The sequence below is a fragment of the Erinaceus europaeus genome, chromosome 17 (genome assembly GCF_950295315.1).
Source record: "Erinaceus europaeus chromosome 17, mEriEur2.1, whole genome shotgun sequence".
NCBI classification, from domain to species: Eukaryota; Metazoa; Chordata; class Mammalia; order Eulipotyphla; family Erinaceidae; genus Erinaceus; species Erinaceus europaeus.
Window position 1 is genome coordinate 61,787,969 of NC_080178.1, and position 17,522 is coordinate 61,805,490.

At 47.2% G+C, this 17,522-nt stretch overlaps 1 protein-coding gene across 1 annotated transcript in view; it reads left to right on the plus strand.

Annotated features, from left to right (window-relative positions):
- MAP6 (microtubule associated protein 6) overlaps positions 1-15,916 on the plus strand; it is an 84,479-nt gene extending 68,563 nt beyond the window's left edge. Inside the window, exons 2-4 of the mRNA XM_016186911.2 lie at positions 105-318; positions 2,624-2,820; positions 14,813-15,916. Of these exons, the coding sequence (XP_016042397.2) occupies positions 105-318; positions 2,624-2,820; positions 14,813-15,785 (1,384 nt within the window). The 3' untranslated portion in view covers positions 15,786-15,916. The remainder of the gene's footprint in view (positions 1-104; positions 319-2,623; positions 2,821-14,812) is intronic.
- The last annotated feature ends 1,606 nt before the right edge of the window (positions 15,917-17,522 follow it).

The window sequence follows — 17,522 nt, forward strand, 5'->3', positions numbered from 1 at the left end:
GCCATAAGCTGTTCACTGAGAGTGGTTGGGTTTGTGGTCCTATATGGCAAGAACAGCCCCAGGCACCTGATGCTCCCACCACTTAATCTGTCTTTGATCCACAGGAATGAATTCAGAGCATGGACGGACATCAAGCCTGTGAAGCCAATAAAAGCTAGGTCCCAGTATCGGCCCCCGGATGACAAGATGGCTCACGAGACCAGCTATAGTGCCCAGTTTAAAGGCGAAGCCAATAAGCCAACACCAGCTGACAATAAGGCCATTGATCGCAGGAGAATACGCAGCCTCTATAGTGAACCTTATAAAGAATCCCCAAAGGTGAGACAGATCTTATTAGGAATCCATTAGCACAGACTACAAGGGAGATACTGACTTCAGCAGAGAGTAGGGCTAGGGCCACTGCTAACTCTGACCAAGCCCCAAAGGCTGCTTTCAAAGTCTTGCTTTCATTTGCAGCACACAGAGGACCTTCTGAAGAGAAACCTTGTTCACTCAAAGGAGATGTTAAACCTTAGGGGCCAGGTGGTGATTCACCTGGTTGAGTACACATTTTACAATGTGCAAGGACCCAGGTTTGAACCTCTGGCCCCACCTGGAAGGGGAAAGTTTTATGAGTAGTGAAGCAGTGTTACAGGTGTCTCTCTTTCTCTCCCTATCATGCCCTGCCCTCTCAATTTCTGGCTGTCTCTATCAAATAAATAAAGATAATAAAAAAATTAGGGGCCAGGTGGTGTTGTACCTAGTTGAGCATATATGTTACAGTGCGTGAGGACATGGGTTCGAGCCCCTGGTCCCCACCTGCAAGGGGAAAGCTTTGCAAGTGGTGAAACAGTTGCAGATGTCTCTCTACCTTCCTAACATCCCCTTCCCTTTCAATTTCTGGCTGTCTCTATCTAATAAATAAAGATTTTAAAATTTTAATTAAAAAATTAAAAGGTAATATTAGAAGGCCATGTGGTAATGTCCCTGATTAAGAATACACATTACCATGCACAAGGACTGGGTTCAAATCCCCAGTCCCCACTTGCTTCAGGGAAGTTTCACAAGTGGTAAAGCAGTGCTACACATCTCTCTCTTTCTCTCTCCCTTTCTATCTTCCCTTTCCTACTCGATGTCTCACTGTCTCTATCCAATAAAACAAACAAACAAACACATACTCATTTGCCACATCAGCTTCAAGATGTGTTAGAAATGGTTTGTTATAATCTACAGTTTATGGATGCTTTCCATTTCTGAATAGCTCATAGTGGATTCATGATTTTCCCATAAGGACTTTGTCTCTGCCTTATTTGCATCCCAGTATGGTTCATAGAGGGAAAGCCTTACAAATGCTTTAGCTGCTGAAGCAAGAAGAACCTACTCATTCCACAGTGTGCCCTATGATGACAAGCTATGTGGGGTTGTACATATAGCAGCTCTGTTATCCATTTGAGCAGAAAGTCCAAAAACCCAAAGCTTTTGCCTTAAAGTCTTCTACTCAAGTAGTTTCTGTTTGGTCCAGGACTGGCTTACAGGTAAGATAACTGACTCAGTTTGCCTGACCCCCTCCAATCGTATACAGCTCTGAAAGTTTCATGTTCTCTGAAAACACCCATCCCAAGGAAACCAGCATAGCTGGTGACCTGACTAAAAGGCCCAAGGTGACTGAAAGCCCTGGACCTCAGTGTCCTAACCTCTATGTACCTTCCTCAGATGAGGGAGGACCTAGAACATGGGATTGGCTTTGGACAAAAGAACTGTCAAGATTATGGGATCTGGGGAAACTTGGGGAAGGAAATCTAGAGGTGGGTAAAATGTTGGTAGTATACTGGGAGCTCATACCCAGTGGTTCTAGAATTCTTGAGAAAGAAAGGTTAAGCCCACAGCCTGGAAATGAGCAGGTGGAGCTAGCTAGTGGGGGCAGTAGTATGGGCTTGGACAGAGCTTCAGGGAAGCATTTGGGAGCCAGGCAGAGGAGGTGAGACTGGAGAAGGGCGTGTCATGCAACTCAGGGAGGACAGGTCTCTACGTGTCTCCCTCACTGTCCTAGAGACTGAAGCAGGACAAGGCCAGCTCACACTGCATCTATGAGCCACTCAAGAATCACTGCTACTTCTCACATCCATACAGGTGTCTTTCCCAGGATGCACATTCACCAAGGTTGGCAGTGGATCTGATCTGGGTACCTCTTCAATCCCTTGCAGGTGACAGAGGGACAGCCTTGAAGCAGAGGAAAAGAGAACTTAGGGAAGCACAACTGTCTCTGAAACCTTCTGCTGGGAGGTGACCCACATCACTTTCACTTACATTTCATTGATAAAAGCAAGTTATATGCTCACCTGAGTGGTAAAAGGTGGTGAGGTATAATCTTCCACAGAGAGGAGCAATGGATATTTGAAAAACTGCAGTATAACCCACCACCCAAGGCAGGCCCAGGAACCCAGAATAATGGACCTAGAAGTTCAGATGACAGAAGTCAAATGACCTGCTGTCACTGAAGATAACTTGGACTCTGTGCTCTCTCAACATCAGGTTTTAACCTTGCTTTTATCCTAGCTTTAATCTTGTCTTCTCTCTGAATTTTTATTCCACCCCTACCCCTTTTCTGTTTCTGTATGTGTGGTCTGTCTGTCTCTCCATGCAGGTGGAGAAGCCTACCATTCAGAGTTCCAAGCCAAAAAAGACCTCAGCAACCCACAAGCCCCCAAGGAAGGCCAAAGAGAAGCAGGTGGTATCTGGCCAATCCTCCAAGAAAAAGAGTGTGGAGGCCCCTAGTCCCACCCAGCCTGAAGACAAGGAGCAAAGTAAAGAGATGAACAATAAACTGGCTGAGGCTAAAGAGTAAATTTCACTGCACTTTCCTTTTACTCCTCTTTCCTCCTCCTCCTTTTTTTTTTTTTTTTTTTTAACTAACCAACAAAAAAAGGCCACAAAATTGATTAGAGCCTTCTCATTTGCCTTGATCCCTTGGTTCCTTGGAAAGGAGGGATCCTGTTTCAGAGACAGCCTCCTCTCCTACGGAGACCAGCTAGGCCTAGAGCTATCCTTTCACTGGGCCCCTGGGACACCTGGCCCTGGTGCTGGGGGCTACGCCTTCCCTCCAGGGAAGCTGCATGCTTCTGAGGAAGGTGAGCAAGACTCAGCACATGGGCAGTGCCCCGCTGGCTCTCGCAGTGCTTAGCAGTGTCAGCAGGGCCTCTTCCCGTTCCCCCTCCCCCCAGGCCTGTGACAGTGGTCAGTCCTGAATATAAATATATTCTGTCCCCAAACCTAGAGAGTTCTCATGTGCTGTAGAGACTCAGCTTAGGCTTCAGCCATGGACAAATCTGTGGAAATATATTTAAAACAAAACAAAAAACTTTGGCCTTAATTTCAATAAAGCAAGTTGTGTCTATTAGGTTTAAGTCATTTTTTTTTCATAGAATCTTCTGTTAGACATGTGACTATATTTGAATTCCTATCAGTGGACTTTAAGGTATATACTAAGTAGTATATATGCCACTGGTGACTGAAACTAGGCCAGGATAAAAGGTTAGTTGTTGTAGGTACATTCTAGACATCACAGGAAGTAACAGGATGAGGGGACAGTACTCCTCTGTTTGCTTTCAACAGTCTGCCTGTCCAGAGCTCCTGGCTTTCTGGAGCAGCTGGTCACAAGTGACTGAGGAAGAAAGTTCAAGAGATAGGGATAGAGTACTTAAGAGTTTAGGTTTCCTGCCCCTGAGGAACAGATAGTGGGAAGTAGAGGTAGTGGCAGGTATGGTGACATTTCTACTAAGTGGCTCTTGCTCTGTCCTTCAGAGAGGACAGGAGTGCTGAGCCTCAGGCTATGAGAGATGTCTGTGACTTATAAAGACTAGGAGGGTTCCCTGCCAACTGATTAGCAAGCAGTGGTTGACCTCCTTAATGAGTAAGAGCAGTTTTCAGTGTGTTATGTGTCACGTGTCTGTATGGCCAAAGCCCCTGATGGTGGCCAGCACCCCCTTAGCTGTGCTAGAGTTGTGTCTTAGGCCTTAGAGAGTTGTTGTGAAGAGGCTCCCAGTGCTTGTGAGGGAACTCAAAATACCTACCAGAAAAGTGACATTTGCAAACATAAAGCCTTGTGACATGTGTGTAGCTCAGCACGCTTTATTCCTCATATGCTTAGAGTCCTGGCTGTTGCTAGCATTCTGAAATGGCTGGGCTGGCATGTGAAGTCAAGCCTCTGCCCAAGCTTACTGGTCTTTTGTAATGAAAGGCGAAACAGTGCAGCTCTCAAAGTTTTTTACCTCAAAAAATCCCCTTAGGTCCCTCTGGTTTAAAGAAAGCAAAACCACCATGAACTTGCTTGCATTCTGACCATTCAAGTAGTAAAGTCTGTGTTCCCACTATTTTGTTTGTCACCCTGGGGTAGGCCAGTCGCGAAGTCTTTTGCAAATTACTTCAACATGTGCTGGGCAGACAGACTTCAACTATGACGAGAACAGGAATACTAGAAATCAGTCATTAGACCAATCTGCTAATATCCTCCTTCCTATCTCAGGGTTTGGAACTTTGGGGAAGAATGATTGAGGAAGGTAGAATGTTTGTCTGGAAGTGACTAGAGTAGGATCTCAATGCTGATTTCATCCATTTGCTATTGAATCTTCACATTAGCCAGAGAGAGCCTATGTGATGCCAACTTTATACAGAAAAGCTGTCAATGTATGTTTATTATTAGTCAGAAATGTTGATGGCAATTTGAGTCTCTCTAAAGAATAGTCAGCTATCTTTTGCAGATCAAGTAAAGCCAACTTTGTGGTGCACAGGAAAATATTCACTTACTGACTGCCTGTGTTCTGGATACCATGTTGGAAAGGTGGGTTGTGTAAAGAAATTTTTCTTCACAGCAGCACAATCAGATACATAAGACTCAATTCCATCTCTGAATAAGCCTGTGTTGGCCAAATTGCAGAGTTCCCTACCCACCTGATAGATCCAGGGACCATGTTTCCCACTTGCCCTGCCTGAGACCTTAGATGACCAGTGTAATGCCTGGCTTAACCCTTCAATATCCTTATCTTTTTTAATGTCCCCAACCAAGAAGACCTGTTTTAATATACTTGGACTCATGAATGAGTCATTTCACCTGCAAGAAACCTCCTTTAGCTTCTACTGTTTACAAAGAAACTCAGCCAATGTCATTCTGTATCCCAACCAACTGATTGAGGCTGATTTAGGTTTCACAAGCAGTGTTCTGGTTTTGCCTTCCTGAAGGTGACCACACTTTCAATGCTTGTTCTGCCTGTTTCTTTCTTGTGTACTTCCCTGTGGATCCCAGGCTCCTCTGGCAAGAGGGACTGTCTGCTTCTCTTGCTGCATAAACAGCCCTAAAAGCTGTGCATTGGCTCCCTAAAGCTGCTTGTCATCTGCTGGTACCCCATTCATCCATTACACTTTTGCCTCTCCCAGGCAGACAGGAGGTGTCTACGATTTTGTGGCCTGGGTTTTGTTGTGTACCACAGATTGTCTATGTACAGTGTAGCGCTCATCTCTCTCGGTGCTGTTTCATTTCTGCTATGAGTAAGACAATGACAGAACTATTCATGTATAGCCAATTGATTGTGATGTGCTTGTGGTTTGTGCTTGCTCAGAAACAAACAAACCAAACAGTTTTTCCAGTTATAAATAAATGCTCAAAGACGAACACCACTTTCTTGATCTTATTTCCTTGGTAAGGCCCAGATGAGCAGGCAAAGGCATCTGTCCTTGCCACTTGAGCTGCTCTCCAAAAGAAGAGCTGCACCCTGCAGTTTTTCAGTGGTGCTCCATAATGCAGCTTGACTCTTTTAGATGGCCTCTCAGATACTAATTGCAAGCAGTCAGAGCTAAGTGTTGGGGAAGTTGAAGATGGACCGGGAGACCCACTGACCAACAAGGTAGTGTCCTGTCTGGATGCCGCATTGCTGGGGGTGAGTGACTTGACTGCTGGGCTGGTGCCACCTCAATGCTCTAGGAGGCTGGTCTGGATCCTCCTGCTTCCTGCCAACATGCAGGGGGGCAGAGATGCCATCACATACTCATTTGATCCAGGCCTATGGCACCTGCCACCCTCCAGGGCTGGCTCAGTATGTGAATTACGGGTTTTGTGTGTGCATAATTTGGGGTCCAGAAGAGCCATGAGAGAGGACTCAGTAAGTTGACAGCTGGACAGGTAGCTAGAAACTCAGAGAAGGCCAGGCATCTTCCTACTGGGTGGGCATTGAAGGCTTCCAGTAGAGGGGACCTGGGATAGCAGGGAGTGGTTGGGAACTGTGTATGCTGGTGAGAGAGCAGATAGGGTAGAAGTCTAGAGCCAGGGCCGAGTTTGCCCACTTATAGCCCTGCTGCTAACTGGGGGCATGTGAACCACTTTTATGTGGGACCCTTTTCTTTTTCCTAACACATGCTAATTGAATACCTATTGTGTGCCAGGCAATGTATGAGCACTAGGGAAGCCAGGATGGCAGAGACCCCACCTCTGATCAAAGTGCTGCATGAAGGAGGAATCTATTCTAGCTGGTTCCAGGGGCAAGGGAGGACTTAAGTAGATAGGTAGGTGATGACCAGATGAACAGAACTGGGGGTGACCAAGGCATGCTAGACAGAGGGAGCAGCATAAGCATAGAAGCAGATGGCTCACTTCAGGTGAGCTCAGGCCAAGGGGGTAGCTCATTCATGAAGGTGAAGCCAAGTGGCCAAGCTTGGTCATGTACAGGCCTGTGCCACTGGAGAGGGTGGGTGCTGATGGGGCTCTCCACTCCAGACACCAGCTTGCACCCTCTGCCCCCCCGCCCTGCCTTTGCATGCTACCTGCCATCTGCTTCTCGCCCTCACCCACATGCCAGGCAACAGCCACAGGGCCTCTCTTGCTCCAGGAGCTCTAAGCTGGGATAAAAGCAGACTGTTCAGTGATATTTGATCAGTTAAGAATTATTTTGATCCTAACAAAGGATTGAGCATTGTGGAAACTAAGGCAGGAGAGAAGGGAGAGAGAGAGAAAAAAGACCCCCAGCAAATTATATAAATGGTGTCAGTAAGGATAAACCAAGAGGACAGTTAGCACTCTCTTGGACTCCACACATGCAGAAGCAAACACAGGGTTCAGACCTCCTCTACCCCACTGCCATTTGATGCATAGACCTTCGCCATGCCCAGACCACCCTAAAGCCCCATAGTGACAGATATACCACTGGAATGGCTTGATGGCACACTATCTTGGTGGTACACTTGGGCACTTACAAGGCTCACATATAGAAAATTGGTGCTGGCTGTGAACCCCTGTGTCATTCACTACAACTCTGAGCCTTGGAGGTCCTTCTTTAAAAATTGGGATGCCACTCTACCCCTCAGAAGAGAGGAGTGAGAACGAATGGCATTCCATTTGAAGGAGCCCTGCATGGACACTAAGGCAGGTTTCTTGTACCTGACTTCCTCCCTTCAGCACCTGTCGGGTTCACCATCTTCCTGACAGTTATCCATCAGTAACCACTGACAACATCTAAAGCGAACAGAGGCATATCCTTTGAGAAAACCACATTGAATGAATTATAGCAGTTGAATTACCTAAGTCCACAAACCTGAATAGTATTTTAGCAACTTCTATGCACTGATTGCTTACATAACATACCTCTGTGTTGTTCTATCAGCCCATCCTAAGGCTGTGAGGCTGTTGTGGGCCCAGGTAAGAAGAAAGGAAAGTTTGAGGGAACCTGCCAGCCCCAGCAATAACCCTGGAGGAAAAAAAAAAAAAAGAAAAGAAAAGAAAATGGCTTGAAGGTACCTGAAAGCATATGCAATTTCGATAATTGTCAGAAAGTAGGACACCACCCCCCCCCCCCCGCCCTGTTCCACAGACCAGGCTATTTCTCCCTTTATGTTAAGGAAGCTGGAACTGGCTTGAATGAATCAGGTTTAAGACAAGCTGGGTACTTAACTAAAGTCACACATGCATATCACAATGCCATGGTCTGGATGGACCATCACAGTTCCTCCAACAAGCTTCTCCTGTGTCCTCCTTAAATCTTGGGACCCAGGAGCCAGGAAGTAGCTCTCTTAGGAGAGTGCATGCCTTGCCAGGCACAAGGACCCAGGTTCTAGCTCCAGCACCACATGAGAGCATCACTCATGGCACCAGGGAATCCTCCATTAATGGTGAAGCAGTGCTGTGGTAGCTCTCCTTCTCCTCCCCCCCCAAAGAAAAGAATGAAAAAGTCGGTGCAAGCATAGTAGAATTAACCTGTAAAAGAAGTAAGTAAATCTTGGGACCTAGAAGCAAATTAGGGATAAGAAGAAGCTGATCAAGTCCCTGTATACATCTGGTTCATTCACCTGGTCATCCAACTAAATTAACAGCTGTCTCAACCAACTACACAGGTCTCCTCATTTTGGTTCCAAATTTACAGAATAGGGTAGTCAGAGGTAAAATCATTGAATCCAAAAGTTATAAGAAATATGCTGGGTACGTGCGACCTCAAATTAAAACTAGTGTCCATTACCTGAAGTGCCAAGTCTGAAATCACTATGTGGTATCCTCTATTTCAAATTGGAACTGAGCTTCATTAAGTGGCCTGTGTATAAATGGCCTATTGACTTGGCATCTTACTGTCTAACCCCAGACATCTTACCTGGGGGCAGAGGAGTTTCAGGTGCTGAGATAAAGAAATGGCAGTCTCTGCTACTAATTGTACCTGCCAGAGGGATGCAGATCTGCCATGTCATCCCTGCTTTAAACCACCCATGGGCTCCTTGTGACCTGCAAAAGCTTACTGTCCCTCACTGCACCATGCTGCTTCTCACCTTCATGCCTTTACCCATGCTGCCCACCTACTCAGAGTGCCCTTGTGCTTCTCCACCTGGCTAACTCATCCTTCAAGACTCCACTTGGGACAGCTCCAGGAAGGCTTTCCCGCACCTCCTAGGCTGGGTAAGATGCTCCCTGTGTGTGTCTTCATCTTGGAACTCACCACATGTCCTGTGTCATTTGCAGATGTGTGTGCCCCCACCACCAAGCCACCACTGCCACCAGACTGTGCTCCCCAGAGCAGTGGCCAAACTCTTCCATCAGTCTTCATAGTCCTTGCTCCTGGCTCAGTGTCTGATGCAGAGGACGTCTGCCCAAGCGTTTGTTGAATGAATAATCAGTGAGCGAATGAATGTCACTGTGCACCATCTGCCTCCATCTTCACCAGGGTGCCTCCACAAGGTTTTATTCTGTCCAATGAGTGGCTTTGCTCACAGGAGAGGGTTGGTCTCTGGAGAGACCACTCCAACAGCAAAGCACAGAGCAGTCCTTTCTTGAAACAGTTGACTTCACAAAGCCATAGACTGTAACTAGAGAGTAATCTTAAGAGGTTGACTAACCTCACCCTCTGCATGTCATAGGAGGAGGGGCTGGAACTGGAGCCAATAAGCTTGCTTCTAAATCCAAGTGCTAATATTTATTAATTGGGTGATGTTGGCTGAGTCTCTTACTGTCCTTGAGTCTCAAAAATATAGGAATAATATCCATCCCTATATAAGTTTGTTTTGTGACTGAATTCACAGAGTAAGGATTTGGTTGAGTAAGATATAGGCTTTTACTCAAATCTGTTTTGTGCCAAAATTTGAAAGAGCAGGTGGTAAGAGTTCTGAGAACAAGGGATTCCTGCTTCTGAATCATAAGACCACCTTGAGAGCCCAGTGAAAACACCTGTGAAAGTCCTATAAACTGTAAGGTGTAATGCTCAGTTCTTTTTTATATTATATATTTGTCTTATTAGATAGGACAGAGAAAAATCAAGAGGGAAAAGGGGGATAGAGAGGGAGTGAAAGAGATACCTACAGACCTGCTTCACCACTCTTGAAGCTTCCCCTATAAGTGCATCACAGCCTGACCCCTTGCCCAGTTCATTTTTTGGGTGGTTTTGTTGACACCCACTTCCAAGTTACTTAGCACCCTCACTCCCAGACAATACACTAGCTGGAGATCCCGGTGGTGAATGCTCCCTCTCCTTCCCAACACACTAAACCTGGACCATATTCACCTGATTGTCCTTCTCCCCTCTTCCCTCTCCCCTCACCCCTTTCCCCTCTTCCCTCTTCCAGCCCAGACCCAGCCCCCTGAGCAATCCCTAGAAAGCACTGGTGCAGATCCCATACTCCTTTTAATTGATGCCCTTCTGAGCACATGAAGTCAATTTTGATCAATTGCTTAGGACCCTATCCTTTGTTTAGATAGGGTGGGAGGAGAGGACGAAAATTGATTTGCAGATTCCCAGGGGCAGAGCTAGACAGGAACTGAGCCAAGCCTGTCTTTTGCCTTTAACCAGCACTTTATATTTTTAAAAGAGTCATAAGTTTGATTAGTAGACTCCTAGAATCTCAGTGGGTTTGCCAACCATGCCCTTGACTTTGCTTTCTTGGTGTTAAAATAACCAATATACTTTTTTTTTTTTTTTACCTCCAGTGTTATCGCTGGGGTTCGGTGCCAGCATTACGAATCCACTGCTCCTGGAGACTATTTTTCCCATTTTTGTTGCCCTTATTGTGGTTATTATTGTTATTGTTGTTATAGCTGCTGTTGTTATTGTTGGATAGGACAGAGAGAAATGGAGAGAGGAGAGGAAGACGGAGGGGGAGAGAAAGAAAGACACCTGCAGACCTGCTTTGCTGCTTGCGAAGCAACCCCCCTGCAGGTGGGGAGCTGGGAGCTTAAACCGGGATCCTTACTCTGGTCCTTGCACTTTGTGCCATGTGCGCTTAACCCTTTGCGCTACCGCCCAGCCCACAACCAAGAATACTTTTAAAAATACATATTCTACAACTGGGAATTTATTTAGTTCTTCTTAGCAGGTAAAAGTTATTTGAAAGTCAAAAAGAAAATAAAAACAGCACAGGGAATGAACAAAATCATCTAACCCCCTGGTGTGGCCATTTGCCCTGAATTTCAGGATAGATGGCTCTGGGGGGAGCCTGCAGAGTTCATACAGTTTAGGGGAAGTAATGAACATTAATTTGGCCTCCACACACTTGACTCTACACCATAGGCCTAGGGAGTCTGTAGGGTCATCCCATCTATAGATACAGAGATAGAGACTCAGTGATTTAATAACAAAGTCACACCACCTGCTAGCAGCAAGCTGAGATTTGAAACCAGGCTTTGGTGACTGAGACAAGAACTTTGTCCAGGAATCTCTATAGTAAGATGTACAACATCTTGCTGAAATCACATTCTCTTCTTCCTGTCCCTTCCTTGTCCGAAGTCCTTCAGCAACTCTAAAGCCTCCTGTCAGGAAATGAGCCCTGTGAAGGTCATGGGGACTGAGTTTCATCAACACAGCTGCTACTTACTCCCACCTCAGTTCAGCCTTGTGGTGGGGGCCTCTTTCCTAGCTTAGTCCTGGTGACTCTTGTGCTGCCCAACCACATTTAGGTGTCCCCCTGGTGGCCCCAGGCTGGTAGCTAGAAGAGCAGCCAGACAGGTAGGGGCACAGGTACGAGTGTAGGTGGGCATACTTGGGCACACTACTGCTGCTTTCTGGATGTGTGATCTTCTCCACCATCCAGGGTCTGTTGACTGCTAGGAGGTACGGGGATCCTTATATAGTGGGTACAGGAAGGACTAAGGTGACAGGGAATAGTTGTTGGGGGCCTGATCTTCAAAGGGCAACTCTGAAGAGATGACGTTGGGTGCACAGGATTAGTGGCCCCTGTCTGATGCTCCAGGAAGACTTGGTCAGAGGCACAGCCAGCCCCTGCCCTGGGCCCCATTTGTGACGGTGGAATCTCTGTGGTTGAATTAATTCTGTGAGAGCTGTTGTCCCAAAGAGGGAAGACCTTGGCTAGGAGTCTGTCATCCTCAGGAAAAGGTCTAGGCATGATCACAAATTTACTGTGGATATTCAGTAATGAGCTTCTGTCTGTGCATGTTTCCACTTAGAAAAAATGGGGTATAGGTGACCCCATCTGCCTGATCACTAGCTGTGAGAACCCAACAGGCAACACTGTATGTAAGGTTTTCCTTAGAAAACCTTAGAGAGAGATGGCCATATGGGGACAAAAAAAAAAAAAGACGAAAGCAGTTAAAGGGGAAATGTCTGTGCATCATGTAAATGTATTTGTTAGAATTTGTTACTGATTGAGTTCTTTGGAAGATTTTCCATTTATAATAGAATGGAAATCTACTAAGAGATAGCTCTATGTCTGAGCCCTCAGGCTGTACTCAATGGTCAAGCACATAGTAGGTTTTTTAAATGTCTGTGGAAGAATGTAGGGGAAAAAGGAAGGAGAGAAAGGAGTAAAGAGGGAGAGAAGAAAGAGACCCCTCCACCCAGTCTAAAAGGGCAGTTGCAAAACCACTGATGACTCACCTGGTGGGGGCTGTTCTGAGGGCTGAGAGGATGGGGGGTTGGGGAAGGGGCTGAGTTGCCATGGCTTCTGATGTTTCTGTGAGAGCTAAAGTAGCTGCAGGCATATCAGCTGGGTAGCAGTGATGCAGGAGAGAAGCAGTGTGTCTGCTTGGAGCCCAACCAGCAAATTCATTTTTGGTTAGGAGGGTCACCCTTTCCAAAGGATGGGGTACCAACCAAGATATGATATGAGGTAATAAGAACTACAAAGCCAAATGTTAGAATTGCTGAAGGACCCTTTTCACCCAGAGAGTCTAGGAATAAGGACACATTATTAAACTAGCCTCATATCTGGAGCAGGTGGGTTGGCATCCCTAGAAGGGGGCCCAGAGCACAAAACCTGGAGCAGATAAGGCATGGTGGGGGCAGATCAATGAGGTGTGTGTGTGTGTGTGTGTTGGGGGATGTGTACACTGGTGGTTTTCTAGTGTCACTGGAAGTTGGCTTTGCACTTGAACCCATCTCTCCAAGCCTTCAGCCCAGTCTCTGCATTTCTCTCTAGCAGACTCTGTACATTTAGTGGGAAGATCTGTGTTCAAATGCTCAGATGTGTCTTTTTTTTTTTTCTTCAAGCAGGGGCATTCCCAGCTGTCACAGCAGAGGACTCAAAGTCATGGGTCATGGACCCTTGATTTCTGAGCAGGGTCCTAGGCCAAGAGCCCTGCTCTGGATCCAGGCTGCACAGAGGGTACATTAGGAGATAGTCTGGAGAGAAAAGACAACTGGACAGGTTATGGGATTACCACTGTGTGTGAGGGCAGCATCAAGGGGAGGGAGGGCCCTGCCCCCCTTCCTCCAGATAGCCAGGCAGGATTGGGTAATCCTGCTTCCAGACTTCAGAAAGCTGGATCCAGAGCTGCTATGATGCTTAGAGTCATTGAGGGGTGAGACCAATGGCTTCCAGTGCCGCTATGTACTCTTCTGAGAAAGGTCATCCCCCATGTAGCTCAAGATGCTAAACACAGAAAAAAATCTTCTGGATCAAGGCAACAGGTCAGAATGAAAATAGTCCACAGATGTGTAGCTTTATTTCTAAAAGAACATAAAAATAATCATAATTCACACCAGGTGCTGTGTGTCTATGATCTTTAAAATAATACATTTCCAAGTAAATACTGTAGATAGGATCACAGACTGGAGGTCCAGAGAGATTAGACCATATGAACTAAGGAAGTGTTACCAGACCAGCTTTAAGAAGCAGGTGGTGGGACTGTTTCATTGTTGATATGGTCTTCATCTCAAACACCTGACAGGTCACAAGGTATTGTGATTGAGCACTTGTTCTTTGCCATTTGCCACAGAGTAAGGCTTCCAGAGTACACATGTAGGTCCCTTTGCTGTCCATCATGGCCCTCACTAGACCTCAGTTTCACAGTCTGTCAAGCTGGTGGCATAATACCCTCTCTATCCACTCTGTGGAGTTACTTGGTTGCTGCATAGCTCAACAGAAGTTCTTGAGATAGTGGAGCACACTGTAGGTGTGCAAGAACTTGTGTCCATGACTAAGTGGTCATTCTGGGATCTTGATGACCAGCCTGTCTTCGAGGAAGGAGGGTGCATTCTAAGCCAGTCTGGGGTGTGGCGGTATTTGCCTGGGGTGCCATTAATGCTGCCTGCCCTCTTGGATGTGGGTGGGTTAAAGGATAGGACGGAGGTCTACCTGTGAGGATCCTAGGGAGAGGCTCAAACACCTTGCTGAAGGAAAATAAATCAGGAGGAAAAGTGATGGTTAAGACCCAAGGAACATGCAGGAAGTGGGAATGGAGTGAGCTGAACAGGGCTTTTTAGTACCTGAATAAGGGGGTCACAGTAGTTATCCAGGTGTCAGTGGGGTGTACTGTCCACAGAACATTTAAAAGCAATCATAAAACAAATGAAAAGCAAATCTGCTTTCTCCTATCATGGTGGGCTGGCTGGTCTAAACAAAGCCAGAGATAAGATGCTTCCCTCTATTGGGATGGAGAAAAGAGGGTTTCTTTCCTTTTGTCACAGATCCCTTGACCCTCCTTATAGTCAGTCTTAATAAGGGGGTCTGGGAGGAGAAGAAAGCTCAGGGACCCTGAGAACAAGGAAAGAGAAGTCTGGCCTGTAGGGTCATCTGAGTGGTGGGTTCAGCCATCCTGGAGGATGGAATGGGGGTGGGGTGGGGGATGGAATGTGGGTGGCCAAGCTCTGAGCCCAAGACAGACCACCTCTGTCACCCAGGTGCCACGTGCAGGTTATAATCAATTGGCAAGCACATGGAATAACCCCACCCCCCACCCCAGTCTGCCTCCTCTTCCTACGTTCTGTACTGAGAACATGGACTCCAATTTTTCTTCCTGACTCCTGAGCGAGAGCTGCCCTGTCCAGGCTCTGCTTGATCAACAATCTCAGGCAATCTGTGCTCTGCTCACCCCCTGCCTGAGCACTGGGCCTCACAGTGACTACCTCTCTCTCCTCTGCAGGAGCCAGGTGGAGCCCACCAGGGAGTCACATAAGAACCGAGGTCCTGTAGCCACAGGGCCAGACAAGGACCAAGGGCCTGTGAGCCTGGGGCCACTCAAAGGTCAAGGGCCTGTGATCCAAGAGTCCCCAAAGGAGCAAGGCTCCCTGCCTCCAGAGCCCCTGAAGGATCAAGCTCTTGTGATCCCACGGCCTCTGAAGGATGTAGGGCCCGTGATTCCAGCACCAGTTAAGGAACCTGGTCACATGGTCTCAGAATCTCTAAAGGATTCAGGTTCTGTGATCTCAACACCGGTCAAGGGCCAAGAACCCTCAACTTGGGTGCTTCCAAAGAATCCAAGCCCAGTGGTCTCAGCAGCAACTAAGGATCAAGGATCCATAGCTCCAGAGCCTCCAAAGGACCAAGGTCTTGTGGTCCCAGCACCAGTCAAGGACCAAAGCCCTTTGGCCCCGGAGCATTTGAAGGATCAAAGAGTCATGGTCACAGCACTAGTAAAGAACGAGGTTCCTGTGGCCCCTGAGCCCATAAAGAAGCAAGATGGAGTGGCCCCAGAGCCATCAAAGGAGTGGGGCAGAGAAGCCCCAGAGCAACTGAGGGATCCTGCGGCATCTGTAAAGAATCATGGGCCCGTGTTCCCTCTATCTGTCAAGGATCAAGGCCCTGTGGTCCCAGAACCTCCAAAGAATCAAGGGCCTGTGCTTCCAGCACTAGGCAAAGGGCAAGACCCCATGACCCCAGACCCTCCACGGAATCCAAGTTCTGACCCTGTGAAGAACCAAGTCCCTGTAATCCCAGTGCCTCTGAATGGTCTCGAGCCTCTGGTGCCACTCACAACAAAGGACCAAGGTCCTGTGGTCTCTGAACCTCTGAAGACTCAAGGTTCCAGGAGCCTGCAGCTGCCCACTGTCTCACCTCCACCCCCAGTCAAGATTCCAACTGTCCCCCACTCAGAATATATTGAGGGTTCCCCTTGAGGCTTCCCCTAGACATACAAAGGGAGGGGCTAGCTGTGAACGTGCTCCCTGCATGGACAGTGAAGAAATATATTTAATCTGCATGATATATGTACTATAGTCTTGCTGGAATCTAATAAAACTGGTCCCTGGCTCATCAGTGTCTCCATTTCAGAGAAAAATCTCTCTCTCTCTCTCCGTGTGTGTGTGTGTGTGTGCGTGTGTGTGTTCTGCATATTGTCAGGTGAGTATGCTGGACACTATTCCCAGTCATCTGGGCTTCAGGAGTCCTCAGATCCTGTGAGTTGTCACATGAGTCAAGAGTGGGTGGGAGATGTTAGGAGAATGAGGACATCACACCACAGTAAAGGTTGGGGGGGGGGAGGACAAGTCAAAGGTTACCTTGACTGCTTCTTCTTTATTCCCATACCAGATGTGGGGAGCACGGGAGGGGGGAATCACACATCAAGCAATTCCATGGCCATAGCTGGGTATCCTACAATCAGATCTACTCTGGCACTTGGAGGCAGCAATAGAGCCCACAGGTGAAGGCCTTAGGCTCACTAGGCTGCCTCCCTTTCAGATGTCAGTCAAAAGTCTACGCTGTCACCTGTGCTTCTGACTGTAAATTGTGGTCCCTGTAGACCCAGACTTAGGTTTGATCATTTGCTAGAATGGCTCACAGAACTCAAGGGAACTCTTAGGTTTACTGATGGATCACAAGAGGATACAATAAAGGCTACAGGTGGAAGAGATGTACAAGGCAAGGTGGGGCGCAGAGCCTTCGTGACCTCATAGGCAACCCTCCCACATCCAGCCTCCATGTGTTCTGCTGGGGTGGCACCAGGCAGAGACTCACACGTGCAGGTTTCCCTGACTCACCAAAAGTAAGAGTGTTCTTATGTGGTTTGACTGAGCAGGGGGGTGTCTGGGAATGCTTTTCCCGTTCATTTTTATGGGGAAAAAATGTGTTCCCAGACCCAAATTATAACCTACTAAATCCTTTCAAACAAGAATGCCCTTCTCTCATGTCTGAGGCTCCAAGGTCGCAGGTTCAGTTCCTTGCATTATTATAAGCCAGTGCTGACCAGTGCTCTGATAAAAGCTAAACTAAGGGAGTTGGGCAGTAGCACAGTGGGTTAAGCGCACATGGTGCAAAGTGCAAGGACCAGTGTAAGGATCCCGGTTCAAGCCCCTGGCTCCCCACCTGCAGGGGAGTCATTTCACAGGCAGGTCTGCAGGTGTCTTTCTCTCCCCCTCTGTGTCTTCCCCTCTTCTCTCCATTTCTTTCTGTCCTATCTAACAAAGATGACATCAATAACAACAACAATAATAACTACAACAACAATAAAAAAAAAAGGGCAACAAGAGGGAAAGTAAATAAATATTAAAAAATTTAAAAAAATAAACAAGGAATGCTCTACTTTTATAAAAAGGAAGAGATATGTAGGTTCTCATTACTCAGATCAGGCTCCACAAGAGCTGAGACTGAGCCCTGAGCGGGTCAGACATAAAGCCTGCAGAGAAGCAGAGACTCAACTGCTCCTGAGGAATTCTGGGTGTCACTGTAGGCCCAGTCCTGGTGTTCATCCAGAGGTCAGGCTTCTGATCAGAAGTTCCAGGGCACCGAGTAGAAGCTGACTCATTCAGTATCCAGGACAGCTCAACCAAGAACTGATCCCAAAATTTCCACCCTCACTCCCACCACTGCCATGGGGTTCAGGCTGAGGAAAGAAGTCACAGTCTTAGGGCAATACA